Source organism: Parasteatoda tepidariorum, chromosome 2 (assembly GCF_043381705.1).
Source record: "Parasteatoda tepidariorum isolate YZ-2023 chromosome 2, CAS_Ptep_4.0, whole genome shotgun sequence".
Classification (NCBI taxonomy): domain Eukaryota; kingdom Metazoa; phylum Arthropoda; class Arachnida; order Araneae; family Theridiidae; genus Parasteatoda; species Parasteatoda tepidariorum.
The window spans coordinates 23,308,471-23,327,725 of NC_092205.1; the positions used below are offsets into that span (position 1 = coordinate 23,308,471).

General features: G+C 29.9%; 2 protein-coding genes across 2 annotated transcripts in view; both read left to right on the forward strand.

Moving 5' to 3' along the window:
• LOC107442351 (obscurin) overlaps nucleotides 1-19,255 on the forward strand; it is a gene marked incomplete in the record, with an annotated part of 263,706 nt that overhangs the window by 75,895 nt on the left and 168,556 nt on the right. Inside the window, 2 exon segments of the mRNA XM_071177300.1 lie at nucleotides 9,730-9,820; nucleotides 12,322-12,608. Coding sequence (XP_071033401.1) covers nucleotides 9,730-9,820; nucleotides 12,322-12,608 — 378 coding nt within the window.
• On the forward strand, nucleotides 14,991-16,898 carry LOC107445045 (receptor expression-enhancing protein 5). Its single transcript, XM_043048739.2, has one exon. It carries the CDS (start codon nucleotides 15,194-15,196, stop codon nucleotides 15,701-15,703), a length of 510 nt encoding a protein of 169 aa, XP_042904673.1. The 5' UTR covers nucleotides 14,991-15,193; the 3' UTR covers nucleotides 15,704-16,898.

Below are 19,255 nucleotides of genomic sequence, written 5' to 3' on the forward strand. Positions count from 1 at the left end.
ATCACTATTTTTCTTATATTTCTACANAAAAAAAAAAAAAAAAAAAAATTCTATAAGACAAAAAAAATATGTTCTGAAATTATGCCGTTGGATGATAACTAGTTAACTGCTTTATGTCTGAAGGTCAAAATACAATGTTTCATTTGCTCTTCTTCAGAATTCAGCCTCCTCCAGGGAGAAATAAAAATCCTAAATTTTATCATAAAACAATCAGTAACGGAAGCAAGTTTTAAGCATGTGACAAAAAATTAAGTTACTTAATATGTATCGTTCTCTCTATCTCTCTCCTTTTTTTTAAAAAAAAAATATTTAAAAAAATCTGTTTATGAGGGATAATGTAACACCATTCATTATCAACATTTTCTTCCGCTACTTTTTTTAGAACTCAAAAGAAAAAGAAAAAATGTCACTGGTGAAAGTTTAAGTCCTGATGGTTATTAGGTGCTGCCATCTATTGTTAAAAAGACGAACAACTTGTTTCTTACACTTTTTGATCTAAAATATTAAATTATCTACGTCTGATACCGTCAAAGATTATTATTTAGATTTCAAGATTAAATGATGTTAGTAACTTACTCTTTACAAAGTAAACAAATAGTAAATCCATTTTGTTTCTCCAAAAAATAAAAACTGACAATACTGCCATTTCATTAGTTATTTTTTCGGATGATAACGATTTATTAGCAATATCTACAGGATATATTACCAAAAATTACAAATATTATAGTGTAATAGTTTCACTTGATATATGCCTGACTGCATGATAGAATATTAATATAAAGCTTCTAAGATATCTCTGTAAAAATGAAATCATGCTTTATTTATTTATTTTTTAATTTAAGTAGTTGTTAGCTTAAAATATTTATTTGATTTAATTAATCACGAGTAAACTATTTTTTAACGCCTTTGCTTCTTAAAAAGTCAACTGTCAAAAAATTGAAAATCGGTAAAAAGGTGTTAGCTTACGTAGTTTTCTTCTCCTATTTTTCAGCATAATTTTCGAATAATGAATTAAAGCTTTTTTTCACATCTTTGCATTGTTTAAAGTAAGTTCTCAATGAATTAAATAGCATAAAAACATCAAAAAATTGTCTTTACTTAAATATTTTTTTTCTTCTATTTTTCCACATAATTTGCGAATAATGAATAAAAGCTTTTTTCACATCTTTGCATTGTTAAAAGTCAGTTGTTAATGAATTAAATAACATTAAAACATCAAAAAATTGTCTTTACTCAAATATTTTTTTCTTCTATTTTTCCGCATAATTTTCGAATAATGTAATAACAATAATGATAAATATTCCGATCTATTGATTACAAACTGTATTATTTTCTTTTCGTCTTTATATTAATTTATATAGCTCAATAATTAAGTGGACTGCAGCCTCATGTCCCCAATATTAGTTAAACCCCTCCATTAGCGCGAAAACTTTAAAAAAATACCAAATAAAACTGATTTTTGTAATTTTATTTTATTTCTCTTTCATTTTATTGTTTTTTCTTTATAAAATTGCATGTTTTAGTCTTATTAAATTTATGGGAGTACTGAGACAAAAATATAACGAGTTGATTAAAAAGTTTGTGATTTTTTTAAAGGCTGTCTTCTTTACAATTCACTTAACATTCCTATAGAAGTATAGTTCTTTGATTCTTAATATATTTCTTTGATTTTAATAGCAACTAAAAATATTACTGCTACTTTGAAGTGCTTTTTTTTAACCTATTTTATTATTATAATATAATTTAATTTTAACCAAATCCTTAAAGAGGTTTTTTAATTAACTGTTGCTTTATAAATTTGATTAATTTTAGCTTCTTCTGTATATTTCATTTGAATTTTCGATATTGTCCCAAAATACGTGTGTAGTTACTTTATGGAAAAACTTTCAGGGCAACTATAGTATAGTATGGTACTGTATACCAGACAGTGACACATAACCTTAAAAAAAACATCTGTGTAGGGTATACCGGACAAATGTATACTGTGATATGGGACTTAACCTTAAAATTAAAACACCAGTCTGGGCAGGGCTCGAAAAAACTCAGAAATTTTACCCGTCCCCGAGGACGGCTTGTCCAACAATGTACCCGTCCTCCTTTGAAACTAACACGTCGCTTCTAAATAAATAAAAATATAATTTTCTCTTATTTATTAAAAACAATTATATAAATTGCACAATGAATTAGTAGTTACTAGGATTACAAATACTAGGATTACATTATACAGTAATAAAAGAAATACTAGGTTACTAATATTCTACCTAGTATTTCTATTATGAAATAATTTATTTCTTTGATGAAATAATTTAAATGACAAAGGTTAAGTTATCTGTCAATTATCATGTCAATTTATCCCAGGGTACTGCGTTTTTTAAATGAATCAAATATGACGTTTGCCAGTTCCACAATCAAGCCAATGATTTACAGAGGTTTCTGCACAGAAATCTGAAAGAGGTTTTCCATTTAGGTAGATGTTCATAAATGCGTTTAACGCTTCTTGTTTAAGACCAGTAAGTAATGTGCTTTTTTGTAAGTTCATTGCTGAAAAGTCCCTTTCAACCGCTGCAGTACGGAAGACAGAGAAAACATCAATTCCACCATGCGCAGTATGTTGCTGTATTTCGAGATTAGAGGGTCATTTAAGAAGTGAGGTGCTAGACTCTTGTAAGATAACAAAAATTTAAAATGTATCACGAACATTAACGGGAAAATGGCTGTCCGCGCGGACGCTGGATTCGTGAAATTTGTTGTCGAACCCTGAGTCTGGGTATACTGGGCAAATGTATATCGTGCCATGGCACTTAACCTTAAAAGAAGAACGCCAGTATGGGTATACCAGGCAGTAGTACTAAAAGAGAAAAACTAAAAAATAAAATTCAACTGTTAAAAACAAATTAATGTCTATTACACTGGTAAATCACATCTTTGGTTATTACGCTGCATTTTCTGTTTTGTGTTTTTTTTATCGCCACAGTTAAAAAGAGAATAAAACTTAGCATACATTTTATGCGTCTGTATTTTAAATCATCGTATACGTAGAACGACAAAAACTTAAACTGCAATAAAGCTCTTAATTAACCAAAAGAACATTTCATATTTCCGCTTTCCCGCAGGTATATTTTTAAGTCTTCTTCAAAACTCATCAATAAACGTATTTTAATTTTGAATGCAAATAAATTAAAATTATATTTTAATTTATGAAATATTATAAATATTAAATTATAATAATAATTTAATTTATAAAATTTTAATTTATAAAATATTAAAGTATAAAATATTTGTTCGGAATTAAACAAATATTTTAAATAAGAAAAAATTAAAATTTTCTATAAAAACTTCAAGATGTTACGATGCATATATTTTCTTTTAATATTTTTGTAAACACGTTTAGATGGAATTGAAATATTTTAAATAACCGATTACCGAACATATGATCGATTTTGGTTTATTTGTAATTGATAGGTCATCAAGTTACCGATTTTCATTTCTTCATTCAGCTCTGACAGCTTTTTTTCTCCCTCAGGCATGTTCCTTCGCTCTGTTTTTCAGAAAGTTTAAAAAAGCATAATAATAATAATAATAATAATAAATATTCGATTATAATCTGTATTGTGAATTTTTTTAAAAAAAAATCGAAATTGTTTAAAACAGTTCAATAACAAGGTATAACCTCTTGAAGATTCGTCGTCGTTTTGTTTTTTTAAGTAATTTTGAAAGAAAAAATGCAATATTATAATGGCAGTAATAATTACCACTATCTGTAGATTATAATATGTTGTGTCTTTTTTTTATTTTTCTCTCGAAACTGATTAAAACTGTAAAACAAAGAAATCATTCTCGCAACAGCCCATTGTAGGCCGCGAAGGCTGGCTTAACGATTCTGTGACCGACGGCATGAAGAGGGCCATGTGGCCAGCAATGTCCATCAGCAACCTTTACTTCCCAGAGAAGCTGGTACTCCTCAATTTGAATTCAAGCCGCCACTAAGGATCGATCCTATGTCGTCTATGGCAGGCTATAGTGCCTTTTACTCACTGAGTCAACGTGACTCAACTAGTGTAATTAAAAAAATATATAAGTCCTGAAAAAATTTTTTCGAATATGAATTCCTCCGGTATGTAGAATAAATTATGTACAGTTATGTTTTCCATGAACGAAAGGATTTATATAACCGAACGACTAAGTATAATTTTTCGATTTGGTTTCGTTTCTTCATCGTTTTCTCTCTCAAGTAAATTGAGGATACGAATAATAAGAATACGAATTCCTCCGGTTTGTAGAATAAATTATGTATTGTTATGTTATTCATGAACAAAATGATTTATAAAATCGAACGACTAAGTATAATTCCTTGATTTGGTTTCGTTTCTTCTTCTTTTTTTTTATTTTTAAAAAAAGTTTTTTTTATAAGTAAATTGAGAATACGAATAATAAACATACGAATTCCCCTATTTTGTATAACAAATTATGTGTTGCAATATTATTTGATGTTATCGAGCGACTATAACTATAATTTTCTGAATTGAAAAATTTTCTCCACTCAGGAATTTTTAAAAAATAAGATTTTACGATGCATCATGAAAAATAAAAAATATTAATTTGTTATATTGTCTTTGAGAGAGAAAATTATAAGTATTTTTTCAACTTATTAATATTTATTGTGCATAGATAACTAAAAAAATATATTTCGAACTTGACAAAGTTGATAAAATTGAACATCGGCACTTGCGAACTGGGTTCAAACTCAGGTTAAATCAATAGCCCACTGTAAAAACGAAAGGTTTCTGAGGCTTTTACGCAGGTCACGCTAATGATTGTCAGTTTTACTTAAAAGAAAAACTGGACAATAGGATCCCGTTTTAACGAATTTATTGGGACTGAAAATTTTAAAAGAAACCACGAAAACCTCCCATGGTTAGCCTGACTTCAAAAGGGACACTAACGCATGATCCGTGATACCACTGAGGATACTTTACGTCAGCATTGTAGTCGGGGCAAGTCGGATGCGGAATTCATATAGACTAGCCATGTATAAAATTGTCTAGCCATGTATAAAATTGGTCATCTGAAAGTCGGCTTTTTTTAAAATTTCTCCAAATTTCGTCCAATGATGCTATAATTTTTACTAAAAAAAAATTTCCTGTTATTATCTTTTACAAAGCAAATGATGCCAATACCAAGACCTTGTTATTGAAATATTGAAATATACTAGTGCAATTCGCACGAAAAAATTGCACTAGTGTACCAGGGAAATTTTTCCTGCAAGTGTACTAGTTTAGTGTACTATATTTTACTTTTAAATTATGTACTAGTTTGTGATTTAGTGTGTTAGTTTTTATTTTAGTGTACTTGTTTTTTTTAAGTGCACTAATGCAATTAGTGTTTTTTTTCTTCACTTTCAAACTGAAGGAATAAGCGGGACATGGAAAATAATTTATTTTTCTGCTTTGTATTTTCATAGACATATCTAAGATATGTCAAAAAAATTAAAAAAAATTTATATAAAAACATTGTCAATAGACATAAAGTTATTTTTATTTTGGTTGTTGAAATGATTTGTTCATTCGATATTTATTTTTCATTCAATAACTTGTTAATTCGATGTTTATTTTTCATTCAATAATTTGTTAATTCTATGTTTATTTTTCACTCAATAATTTGTTAATTCGATTTTTATTTTTCATTCAATAATTCGTTAATTCTATGTTTATTTTTCATTCAATAATTTATTAATTCNTTTTTAATTGATCACTCCGATTCTTGAACAAGAAAAATCGATTCAAAGTATGACAAGCCCGCCATAGACTTTACATGTTAAAAGCAGAATTGAGGAGTCTGCTTGGTGTAACACTTTTCTCCCGGCAACCACGATTGTGGACCCGACTTTCTGATCATTTGAGCGCGCCCCTTGTTTTTTGTTCGCCAAGGTCTACAGGATATATTAGCAAAAATTACGAATATTATACTGTAATTGTCTCTTGATACTGCATGACTGCATGATAGAATATTAATCTGAAGCTTTTAAGATATCTCTGTAACAATCAAATCATGCTACATTATTAATTATTATTAATTTAAGTAGTTGTTAAATTAAAATATTTATTCGATTTAATTAATCACGAGTAGACTCTTTTTTAACACCTTTGCATCTTGAAAAGTCAGTTGCCAAAAAATTGAAAATCTGAAAAAAAAAAAGTGTTTCTTACATAGTTTTCTTCGCCTATTTTCAGCATAATTTTAGAATCATGAATTAAAGCTTTTTTCACATCTTTGCATCGTATGAATTCAGTTGTTTATAAATTAAATAGCATAAAAACATTAAAAAATTGTCTTTACTTAAATATTTTTTTCGTCTTTATATTAATTTATATAGTCAATAATTAAGTTCAGGGATGGATTAAGGGAAACAGGCTACTGGGACTGCAGCCTAACGTCCCCAATATTAGCTAAACCCCTCCATTAACACGAAAATTTAAAAAAGTACCAAATAAAACTGATTTTTGTAATTTTATTTTCTTTTTCTTTAATTTTATTGTTTTTTCATTATAAAATTGTATGTTTTAGTCATATTAAATTTATAGCAGTACCTTGACAAAAATATAACGAGTTGACAAAAAGTTAGTGATATTTTTTAAAAGGCTGTCTTTTTTTCAATTTACTTAACATTCCTATAGAAGTATAGTTCTTTGATTCTTAATATATTTCTTTGATTTTAATAGCAACCAAAAATATTGCTGCTACTTTGAAGTGCTTTTTTTAATACCTATTTTATTATTATAATTTAATTTCACTTTAACTGAATCCTCAAAGAGGTTTTTTAATTAACTGTTGTCTTATAAATTTGACTAATTTTAGCTTCTTCTGTTTATTTTATTTGAATTTTCGGTATTGTCCCAATATGCGATCTACGTGTGAAGTTACTTTAAAAAAAAATTGAAACTGATTAAAACAGTTCAATAACAAGGTATGACCTCTTAAAAATTCGTCTAAGTTTTGCTTTTCTAAGTAATTTTGAAAAAAAAAAGAAAAAAAAAAAGAATACAATAGTGATAATGAGAGTAATAATTACCACTATCTATAGATTATAATATGTTTTATTTTTTTGTTTCTTTTTCTCTCGAAACTGATTAAAACAGTAAAATTAAAAAAAGGCATTCCTGCAACAGCCCATTGTAGGCCATGAAGGCTGGCTTAACAATTCTGTGACCAACCGAATGAAGATGGCCATGTGGCAAGCAATGCGCATCAGCTGTCGTTACTTCCCAGACAAGCTGGTACGCATCGATCTGAAGCTGGGTGGACTTAAGGCCGCCACCAAGGATCGATCCTAAGTCGTTTCAATCATAGACTCACTGCCATCATAGACTGTACATTACTCACTGAGCCATCGTGACTCAACTCGTACAATAACAAAATATAATTCTTTAACAATTTTTTTCGAATACGAATAATAGGAACACGAATTCCTCCGATTTGTAGAATAAATTATGTATTGTTATGTTATTCATAAACAAAATGATTTATATAACCAAACGACTGAGTATAATTTTTTGACTTGAAAAATTTTCTATACTCAGAAATTTTTGAAAAATGAAATTTTGCTATAAATCATGAAAAGTAAAATGTATGAATCATTAGTTATATTGTCTTTGAGAGTGAAAAAGTATAAGTATTTTTTTATTTATTAATATTTATTGTTTGTAGATAACTAGAAAAAAATATATTTCGAACTTGACTAAGTTAAGACAATTGAACATTGTAACTTGTGAACAGAGTTCAAATTCTGGTTAAAGCAATAGCTCACTGCAAAAGGTTTTCGAGGCTTTTACGCAGCCACGCTACTGGATATTCAGTTTCACTCATAAGAAAAACTAGACAATCGGATCCCGCTTTAACGAATTAATTGGGATTGAAAGTTTTAAAACAAAAGTTCAAAACAAAATACAAAAAATTTCAGCTTCTGTTTATATAACGGCACTAATATGCTAAATACACAAAAATATCCGTAACTGGAAATTGTACAAATTTTATTCAGCAACAGGAAATAATGTGAACTTTGAAGGCATTAGTTCAATTCCCTTGAGAAATTGGAAATCCAAATTTTTGAAAGAATTTTTCAATTTTATTTTATTTTGTAACCGTTGTTGAACAGCCGACCCAATATTTTGGGTTTACGACTACTAATGCTCAACTCCGTAGCCTTACAATTTTGAACCCTATCCAGAAGTATTAGGATCAAGTATTGGGAGAAATTTGCCTTACGGGAGGACTTTTTGATGTAACTAACCCGCAATTGCGTTACACGAGGAGGAAAACCACGAAAACCTCCCTCGGTTAGCCTGACTTCAAAGGGACTCTAACCCATGATCCGTCTACCACTGAGGATACTTTATGACAGCATTGTGATCGGTGTGAACCGGATGCGGAATTCGTATCGAACAGCCATGTTCGAACTATCTCTCGAGGATTTTTCAATTGTATATTTTGAAACTTGGTCCCAAAATTGTCTCACAAAATATAGGGCATCCAAAAGTCAGTCTATTTTTTTAATTTCTCAACATTTCGTCCAATGATGCTATAATTTTTACTAAAAGCAATTTTCTATTATCATATTTTTCAAAGGAAGGATACCAGTACCAAGACCTTGTTACTGAAATACACTAACGCAATTCGCAGGAAAAAATTGCAGCAGTGTACTAGGAAAATTTTTCCTGCAAGTGTACTAGTTTAGTGTACTAAATTTTACTTTTAGATTGTGTACTTGTTTGTGATTTAGTGTGTCAGTTTTCATTTTAGTGTGCTAGTTTTTTTAAGTGCACTAGTGCAATTAGTGTTGTTTTTTCAGTTTTAAACTGAAAGATGAGCGCGGACATGGATAATAATTTTTTTTCTGTTTTGTATTTTCATAGACATATCGAAGAAATGTCAAAATATTTAAAAAAATTTATATAAAAACATTGTCAATAGATATAAAGTTATTTTTATTTTGGTTGTTGAAATGATTTGTTCATTCGATATTTATTTTTCATTCAATAAGTTGTTAATTCGATGTTTATTTTTCATTCAATAATTTGTTAATTCTATGTTTATTTTTCACTCAATAATTTGTTAATTCGATGTTTATTTTTCATTCAATAATTCGTTAATTCTATGTTTATTTTTCATTCAATAATTTATTAATTCGATGTTTATTTTTTATTCTATAATTTGTTAATTCGATGTTTATTCTCTGTTGTTCGTTCAGAGTATTAAATAATAGTTTTTTAAATGAATGAAAAAGAAAAATTTATTAACTATTAAAATACCAAAATATATATTTGCTTGTAATTGGAGCGGCATGAGAAAATAATGTATAAAAAAAGGCACATGAATTCCCATCTGCGTCAAAGGACTAATGTCAATTATTTTTTCAGTTTCTTTAATTTCTTTTTAATGCATAACATGTTTTTCTGACAATAAATCCAGTATTTATGAATTCTAAGTGAATATTTGCTCTAGATTTGCGTCTTCACGATACCACAGGGGTCGTTATATAGAGTCTCATCTGTGTTTACGTATAGCGTTTACTGTTCACATAAAGCGTTTGTTCTTCTAAAATAAAGTGTATTAAATTAAAATAAATGATGTTTCATTAGAATGTCACCAATTATAACTGTAAGAGGAATGGAATTCAATTGAGTTGAGTTAAGAGAGAAGACACGTTCTGAGAATGAATTTTTTTTGTTTCAGGGTGAAGCCATCCTTTCGGAGGGCTGCCAAGAGAACAAAATGTCCTTCACAAGAACATCCTTTAAGTCTGCTACCTATCACTATACAGATGGTAAGACACAACACAGTATCTTTCAAAGTTAACATATTCTTTTATTTATTGAATAGAAAAGCACATCCATTGGGTTACTTCGTACTTGCTGCACTCTGTTCATTGCCAAAAATACAAATTTTGTGCATTTTTAAAGAGAGATTGGGAACTTATTTTGCATATAACGTAGATTTGGTTCTGAATTAGTTTCAGCTATGGAACCCTAAGTGATGGTGTCTCTTTTGTCGGAACCCCGGTATCATAAATAAAAATTTATTAGCAGTTGTATATATACTTACCAAACGAGGAATGAATCATGGGTTAGAGTTCTTTTGCCACGAGGCTAACCGTGGTAGGTTTAAATGGTTTTCCTCTCCATGTAACGCAAATGCGGGTTAATTCCATCAAAAAGTCCTCCGCGAAAGCAAATTTTCCCCACAACTTGATCCAAGAGTTCTCTTGTCTTCTGGATTATGTTCAAAATTACAAGGCTATGGAGTTAAACATTGGTATCCAATTTTGAGTCGTAAGCTCAAAATTGGATAAGTTGCTTAACGACGGTTATAAAATAAAATAAAATTTGGATTCGATATATGCATATAATCATTCTGAATTATTTGTATACATTGAAAAGCTAATTGAGAAATATTTACTTAATGAGTTTTTTATGCATGCATATCCTTTCCATAATATATGCAATTAATTAGTTAATTTAATTAATAGTTATCACTAATTTATTAACATTATATTAGATGAATTTCTCGAACTTAGATTCTTTTTCATTTTTATTATTTTCTTATAATTTTGTATGTTGTTAAACATTAGTTTTGTCACGGGTACTATGTTTATACCAAAAAGTTTTATTTTTAATTGCAAAAACACTTGATTCTAAATCATCTGCTTCCTTGCATGGCAGATGCATGTGATTGGAGCCGTGAAAAAAAAGTTGCGAGCCATTAAAACAGTAATAAACTTTACAACAATATGGAAAAAAAATTAAAACAAGAACCATAAAACATTAAAAACAAAAGAAAATCAGTCTGTCGACGTTCAATATCATCTCTCTTGCCTCCCAATATCGATTATGAAAGGATTCCTTCAAAGAAGAACACTTAGCTAAAATGGTTTTTTTCAATTTCGAGAATCTGTTTCATTTTATAACCGTCGTTGAACAGCCAGCCTAATTTTGGGTTTACGACTACCAATGCTTGACTCCGTAGCCTTGTAATTTTGAGCCCAAATCAGAAGATGAGGAAACTTTTAGATCAAGTATTAGCAGAAACTTTGCCTTCATGGAGGACTTTTTTACGAAACGAACCCGCATTTGCGTTACATGGAGGGGAAAACCACGAAAACCTCCTATGGTTGGCTTGACGGCTAGAGGAACCATGTTTGATCTACCATTGAGGATATTTTATGTCAACATTGTGGTCGGTGCAAGCTCAGATGCGAACTCCTATCGACCAGCCATTGCTGGGATTCGAGCCCGGGACACCTCATTGGAAGGCAAACGCTCTATCTCCTGAGCCACCGCGGCTCCCGAGAATCTGTTTATGCAAAATGCACAAGATATTATTATAAATGTTAATGCGGTATAGCTGTTGGTCGAAATCAGTCCATGAATAGGTCTTGAAAGCGAACAAGTTTCATAGACCCATTCATAGACATAGACTCATCATCATATGAAGCAGCTGACACCCTTGATGAATGATTAATTGATTAAATGATTTTTTATGTAAAGATTACGGTGTTATTATACGTTTTTTTATATCTTAGACGTACTGATAGACAACGGTGTCAGTTACGTCGTCATTTGTGACATCAAGAGCGTCAGCAGCTTCTTATGATGAAGACCCTATATCCATGAATAGGTCTTGAAAGCGAACAAGTTTCATAGACCCATTCATAGACATAGACTCATCATCATATGAAGCAGCTGACACCCTTGATGAATGATTAATTGATTAAAGGATTTTTTATGTAAAGATTACGGTGTTATTATACGTTTTTTTATATCTTAGACGTACTGATAGACAACGGTGTCAGTTACGTCGTCATTTGCGACATCAAGAGCGTCAGCAGCTTCATATGATGAAGAGCCTATGTCCATGAATAGGTCTTGAAAGCGAACAAGTTTCGTAGACCCGTTCATAGACATAGACTCATCATCATATGAAGCAGCTGACACCCTTGATGAATGATTAATTGATTAAATGATTTTTTATGTAAAGATTACGGTGTTATTATACGTTTTTTTATATCTCAGACGTACTGATAGACAACGGTGTCAGTTACGTCGTCATTTGCGACATCAAGAGCGTCAGCAGCTTCATATGATGAAGAGCCTATGTCCATGAATAGGTCTTGAAAGCGAACAAGTTTCATAGACCCATTCATAGACATAGACTCTTCACCATATGAAGCAGCTGGTACCCTTGATGAATGATTGATTGAATGACTTTTGTATAAAGATCACTGCTTTATTGCATATTTCTTTATATTATTATTTTTTAATTTTTCAGACTCTCTAATGGACACAGCGATGTCAGTTAGAACGTCATCTGTCACATCAAAGGTGTCAGCAGCTTCATTCGATGAAGAATCTATGTCCATGAGCAGGTCTATAAAAGCGACCAGGAGGGTCGGTGAACTTGAAGAAGACAATATTTCATATTCATTGGCTTCCAAGAAGACGAAACTAAGCTCCGCGTATGAGGCTGACGAATCTAGTTTGTCAGCATCCACTTTCGCCAATCGGGCGATTCGCGGAGATACCTACAGAACAGATTCACCAATATCAGACATCAAAGTGAGTACGATTTTAATGATTATTGATGATAATTATTGAGTAATATGATTACATCAGTAGTATGAGAAAAAAATGACCAATTGCCATACACCTAACTGTGGATCAGCTTCTTGTTTCACTGATGTTTATCATAAGGTCTAAGTTAAGTCAAAATGAATGCCTGAATTTCATAGATGTACTACACAACATATGATTAATGTAAAAATTCATTAAAAAGGTACATTTATGCAGAGGTAATATAAGCAAGTTTTGAATATTCCCCAATAGAGGGCGCTGGAAGTCTAACTATCATCAGCGTTTCTGCGAAAATAAAATGACTGAAGAGCGGACTCACCTTAATAACACTTTACCGCGATGGTCGGTTGGTTGTGTATTTACTGCACATAAAGCATAATAGTTTTGGTCACCACGATCTCCAGATCTTATATCCATTAGATTTTTTTTTCGGTGGAAGTTTTCCAAAAGATCACGTGTATGTGCCTTCAGGTTCGAGCACCATGTCTGATTTTAAAGTTCACATCGCAGCTGCTATTACCAGCATCGATAAAATCATACAGTACAAAGTTTGGCCAAAATTACTTTTCTGACTTGATGTATTCCGTAAAACAAAAGGAACGCATATTAAACACTTCTTAGGAATGAATTGAAAACTTACTTATATTACCTCCGAATGTACGTAAATTTTTACATTTTTACATTTATACATTTATATCATTTTTAGTAATGTACCTATGAAGCTCTGGAGCATTCATTTCTACTTACCCGGTAAAGATAGAGGAATGTTGGATTAGTTGATGGTCAAATCACTGACTGCAAAAAATGTACCTTAAGAAATCTATATTTAAAAGAAACGGCGTAGATAACATAAAAATACCCAATTGGGTGGCAAGCAATGAGTTAGTGTGCAAATGTTTTAGTGGATTGTTTCATATAAAAATTAATGCTTGATAAAAAGCAATCAATGCTTTAAAAAGTCAATTTTAAAATTAATTTAAAAGTGCTTTAAAAAGTCACCCATGTAAAAAAAAATGTTAGGTGGCAATGGATTAATGTCTTTTTAGCACATCAATTAGAAATAAAATCACCGTGTAATTAGAAATATTTAATACGAAATCTATATGAAAGGAAAATAACAGGCCAGGTGGCCTAACGGTTAGCGTGCCTGAATGAGAAACAAACGGCTGCAGGTTCGAACCTCGCCCAGGGCAAGAATATCTCTCCCTATGCTTTTCTCTGTGTGTTCTCTATTATGTGTGATGTGTGAATGTGCCCCCCCCCCTATGAACCGCTATCTGAGGCAGTGTGGGGTGGGAAATGTTGCTCACCCTCACAAGCTCACCAGGCAACGCAAAATGAGTAACACTTCCGGCACCTTCCATAGCGAAGAACAATAAGTTCAGTGCCAGCCTTTAAAAAAAAAGAAAATTACAAGCATAATTAGAGAATATCAAAATGGTTGGCAGATGATTTGTTGATGTGTCATTGTTTTATCTCATTATTCCATAAAAAATATCAATGATTGATAAGACGATATTTAATAAGCAACAAATACTTAAGAAAAAGTCACGAAAGTGAAGGAAAAATATTAAAATGGTTAATTGACATGGATTAATGTGTCATTGATTTCAGCACATATTTTCATGAAAAATTCATTCACTGATAATAAAGTTCATTTAGTGAATTTCATTTAAAAAAAATTACAGAAAAAGCATAAAATATTCAAATTGGTTGATAATTGATTAGCGTGTTTTTTTAAAAATTTATTTTGAACTTGTTATTTTNTTTTGTTGATTTTGCTCGTTATTTCAGAATTTTCGGGTAAAATTTTTAATGCTTTAAAAAGGTTAGAATAAGGTCTGAACTTTATATAAAATTTCTTTATTTTTTCGGAAACGGAAATTACCGGGAATTGAAACTTGTTCTTTTATATTAAGTTTTTATAGAATATTTGAGATTTTTCTTCCATTATCAAAATTAATTAAATCTCGAAGCTCGAAAGCTCATAAAACTTATAATAATGCGGATAGCACATAGCATCTCAAACTAGATTTAAATCGTTATGAAAAAATTCTAGATTATAATTTTCTTTCATGAATGAAAGTTATTCTGGGTATCACTTATGAATCAAGTTTGATTATCTCAGTTGACATATAAAATGCATGTGATCTTGAAAATTTGACAAATTCTGACACAATTTGAGGTAGGTGTAGAAAGCTGAAGAGAAACCAGTTTCTCGCATTGCTTGCAGCTACAACTTGTTGCTATTTTTAAAGGAATAGAAGATTCGATATAAAATGCATTCTGGGAAACAATGCCAAACCATCTTGGCACACACCTCTAATCACCGAGACCTTCGAAACCTAAATAAAGTTAGAGAATGAAGAGGAAGATCTGTCTGCAGAAAGAAGTAGAAAAAAAATTCCATTTCCACCCGGGAACCCTTGTTTAAGCTTTTCTCTGTTGCATTCTGAAAGGGACAGAAGCAGTTGCCTGACAACACCATCTGCTTCAAACGAATCATTCTTTCCTAATTAGAATAAAAAACAATCATTCCGATCGAATAGTTGCTTCGATTTCGTTCGACCATGTTTTCGATCAACTCTGCCCTTCTCCAACTGGACAAAAAACTGGAAGAGGACAATAAATTTAACGAATACTTGAAGAAAACCGAAGCCGTAACTGGAATCGAACGTCGAAAATTGGTTCTCACGACATGCTTTATCCTTGGTGCTATGGTAATTATCGGATATGGTGCTCAACTGGTCTGCAATGGTATTGGTTTCGCTTACCCAGCTTACTGTTCGATTTTGGCCATTGAAACCCGCAACAAAGAAGATGATACTTTGTGGTTGACCTACTGGGTCGTGTTCGCTGCATTGTCCCTTGCAGAATTTTTCTCAGATTTCATCTTGGCTTTAATTCCTTTCTATTGGTTCTTGAAGTGTATTTTCCTTATGTGGTGCTTTGTGCCTTTCAAAGTGAATGGTTCTAGAATCATCTATTACCGATTTATCAGGCCTGTTTTCCTATCTCATGTCGGACATCCAGAACCCGAAGAATCTACTCCTAACGACGAGCATGAGAAGTCCTCATAAATTGCTAGTCCAAGAGATGCTCTGTTTTTCAACTTGAGAGTGAGAAGATACCGATGAGTATTTGTGACTGAGGAATAATGCGTTTTTACTGATAGCATTTAGAATAGTGTGATTGTTCTTTTGTACCCTTCGTCAATTCCTGGTGATCGTAACTGTTCTTTTGTACCTATTTGGATACCATACCTCATCCAATGTGAAAAACCATGTTATTAACTATTATTTTTTCTAAACCAGACTTTTTAAACTTCTATCACCGAAGTTTATTTTTCGACGTGGTATGAAGATGAATAAGAAAACTGAATATTTTGTTCGAAAAGAACGGAATTTATCAGCGAACGGTTTCGAATAAATAATAGTTGTTACCTTTTGTTCTAGTCAGTATCGATAACGTCACCTGTACATAAATATACTAATCATGAATCTGTGATCATTAATATGTTTTAGGACTGTAATTAAATATTGACTTACTGAATAATTAGAAGATATTATCCTTTAATCACTTATTACCTGAAATATTCAGTCTTGTTTAATTGAAATCCTGAATTCTTTAATCGTATTATTTAATCTCTTATTTTTTGAAAAAGTACTCTAATATATTGATAACAAAATTGTTTTCAGATTATTGCAAAAATTACTTAATTTTCCGTATGTAGAGAATTGTTTTTAGTAAGTTATTATTTACAATGTGTCAATATTTTGCTAACAAGTATAAAAGTTTTAATTTCAGCATAAGTATATTAATAATGTATTTGTTAGAAATCAAATTTGAAGTATTTTTAAGCAGCTTTATTTCTAAGAAAGATATCTTGCAAAAAATCCATTCTTTAATTTTTACATCGTTTTAATTGTTATCAGATTAAACTAACTATTTTGTTTATCAAAGACAATAAAAAAATAAATATTCAAATTTTTGGCACTTTAAAATTATTATTTTTTTATTATTTATTATTTTTTTAATACTGCGTATGAGTAATAAATTCCATTAGTTAACTATTAGCGGAAAAAAAATATTATGAAGTTTTAATGCTAAGGAATGAATTATTTTTAAATAATTTTTTTCACGTTTATTATTCTGTAGACACATTTGAATTTTAATAATGCATTAATGATGTTTCTTTTAAACATAAACATTTTGTCATTATTGTTAGAGTGTTTGTGAACAATGAAAATAAAATTTATTTGATTATACAAATGATTTTGAGTAGAACCTATGAATTATTTTTTACCATTTCTTATTTAAAAGTTAATGTTTTCAATTTGAGTATTGATCAGAAATATTAGTTATTTTAATGGTTAAAAGTTTTGCAGTTCTTTTCCATCAGTTTCATAATTTTAATAAACTTTTCTAAGAGCTCAAACCTTTCCAATAGCTTTTTAGTGATTAAATAGTTTTAATAGTTTTCCTATAATATATTTGATTGACTTTTAGTAATTTTCCTTAAAAATATTATACATAAATATAAAGTTTCTTAGTTTATAAAAATATACTCTTATTAATGTGATTTTTAAAAATATGTCTGAAAACTGAATTGAAATACATATTTGCTTTGAATAATTTCTTTACTAAAACTCAAACTAGTATTTCTAAGAATAATATCAATATTATTATTAACAAAAGATTAAAAATTAATGTAATATTGAGAGTCAAAAATTAATATAATATTGATGCAATAAAATTCATCAAAATTTTCAATGAAAAACCGCTTATTCTTTTCTCACTTCCTAAATAATAATATATTTCTAAGTTGTGGAAAGTGTTAAAATATTTTTCTGCCTTATAGAATACAATTTTAATTAAAAAAAATAATTGTAATGCCATATTCAATTAAATTTAATCATTTTTCATTACTTTGAACATTAACATTTAAAACAATAGCATAACTTTAAAAGCTTAAAAAATGCTCTTTTTGAATTTCTTGAATATGTAAATATTCTAAATACAGAAAAAAAAATATTTTGTGTATTATGTATGCTTAAGTGCAAATTTATCTAAATGCTTTTATTTAGTAACGCCCTCTAAGTATTTTAATGATTTGTTTTACTCTTTCTAGTTATCTTTTAAAAAAAGTATTTTTTTTAATTATAGATGATTCGAGTGTAAATACTAAATTAATTCTTTATTGTAAAATTCTTCAACTAAAAGGAAATTATGTCTTATTTGAAAAAAAAAAGAAAAGAAAAATGTTCAGTAGATTGGCTTTCTTGTACGTAGAAATCTCTTCAAGGAAAATTATTTCACTGTAAATAGTTTTATAGAAAACTTATTTTTACAGAACTTGCTCTTGCTTATGTTTACTCCTACTATAGTGAGCTATTTTCTTTTCTCGTCGCAGATGTTTTTTTTTCTGCAATAGAAGTGCTTGCAAGAAGAAAATTTTTTTACAAAAAAAGTGCGGTCGCCCAAATTATTTCCTACTATTTCACTGCAATGTGAATACTTGAAAAAAGAAACTTTTACAGAAAATGTATAGTCACTGAAGTTGCTTCTTACAATTTCACTGCAATATGAAACTTGCAAGGAAAGCACTCTTACGGGAAAGATACAGTCACTGAAGTTACTTCCTACTATTTCACTGCAATATAAGTATTTGCAAGGAAAAACAACTTTTACAGAGAAAGTACGGTCGCTGAAGTTTATTCCTACTATTTTTCTGCAATATAAGCGCTTGCGTGAAAAACAACTTTCACTGAAAAGTAGGGCCACTGAAGTTACTACCAATTATTTTACTGCAATATATGTATTCACATTGCAAAATAACTTTTATACAATAAGTAAAGTCACTGAAGTTACTTTCTACTTGTGATTTTTCAGTGATTTTTTCGCGACGACGATTTTTCCTATTTTTAGAAATTTCATCATCTAAAAATATTTTCTATTTTACTACAATATACGTACTCACAAATTAAACTGACATTTACAGAAATTAGTACAGTCACTATAATTCCTGCAAAATCGAGTGATATTTTCTCTTCACTAATTATTCTATTACTTTGAAATTTCGCGAGCTAAAATAATTTTCAATTTCACTGCAATCTAAGTACTCGCAATGAAAAATTACTTTTACAGAAATTAGCACAGTTACTGAAACTAACTCCTGCGATATTGAGAGATTCATCCTCGTCGTGATTTTCTCTCTTTAGAAATTTCATTTGCCAATAGAGTCTTTTCTATTTCATTGCAGTATAAGTACTCGTTAGTACAAAAAACAGCTTTAACAGAAACTAATACAGTCACTGAAGTTAAAGGAAGAATTTTTCCCTTGCAATAGATTTTTCTTTTCTTTTCTTTCTCTCTTTTTTTCTTTTCGTTTTTTTTTACAAATTTTATAATTAAAAGAGTTTTCTATTTCACTGCAATATAAGTATTATTCAGGGAAAGAACTTCTATAGCAAAGGAACAGTTATTAAAATTACTTCCAACTATTTCACTGAAATATAATTACTTGCTAGGAGAAAAACAACTTTTACAGAAGTTTGTATTGTTGCTGAAAGTAATTCTTTCTGTATTAAGTAATTTTTTTAATTTTTTTTAATCGTTGTCGTTTTTTTTAA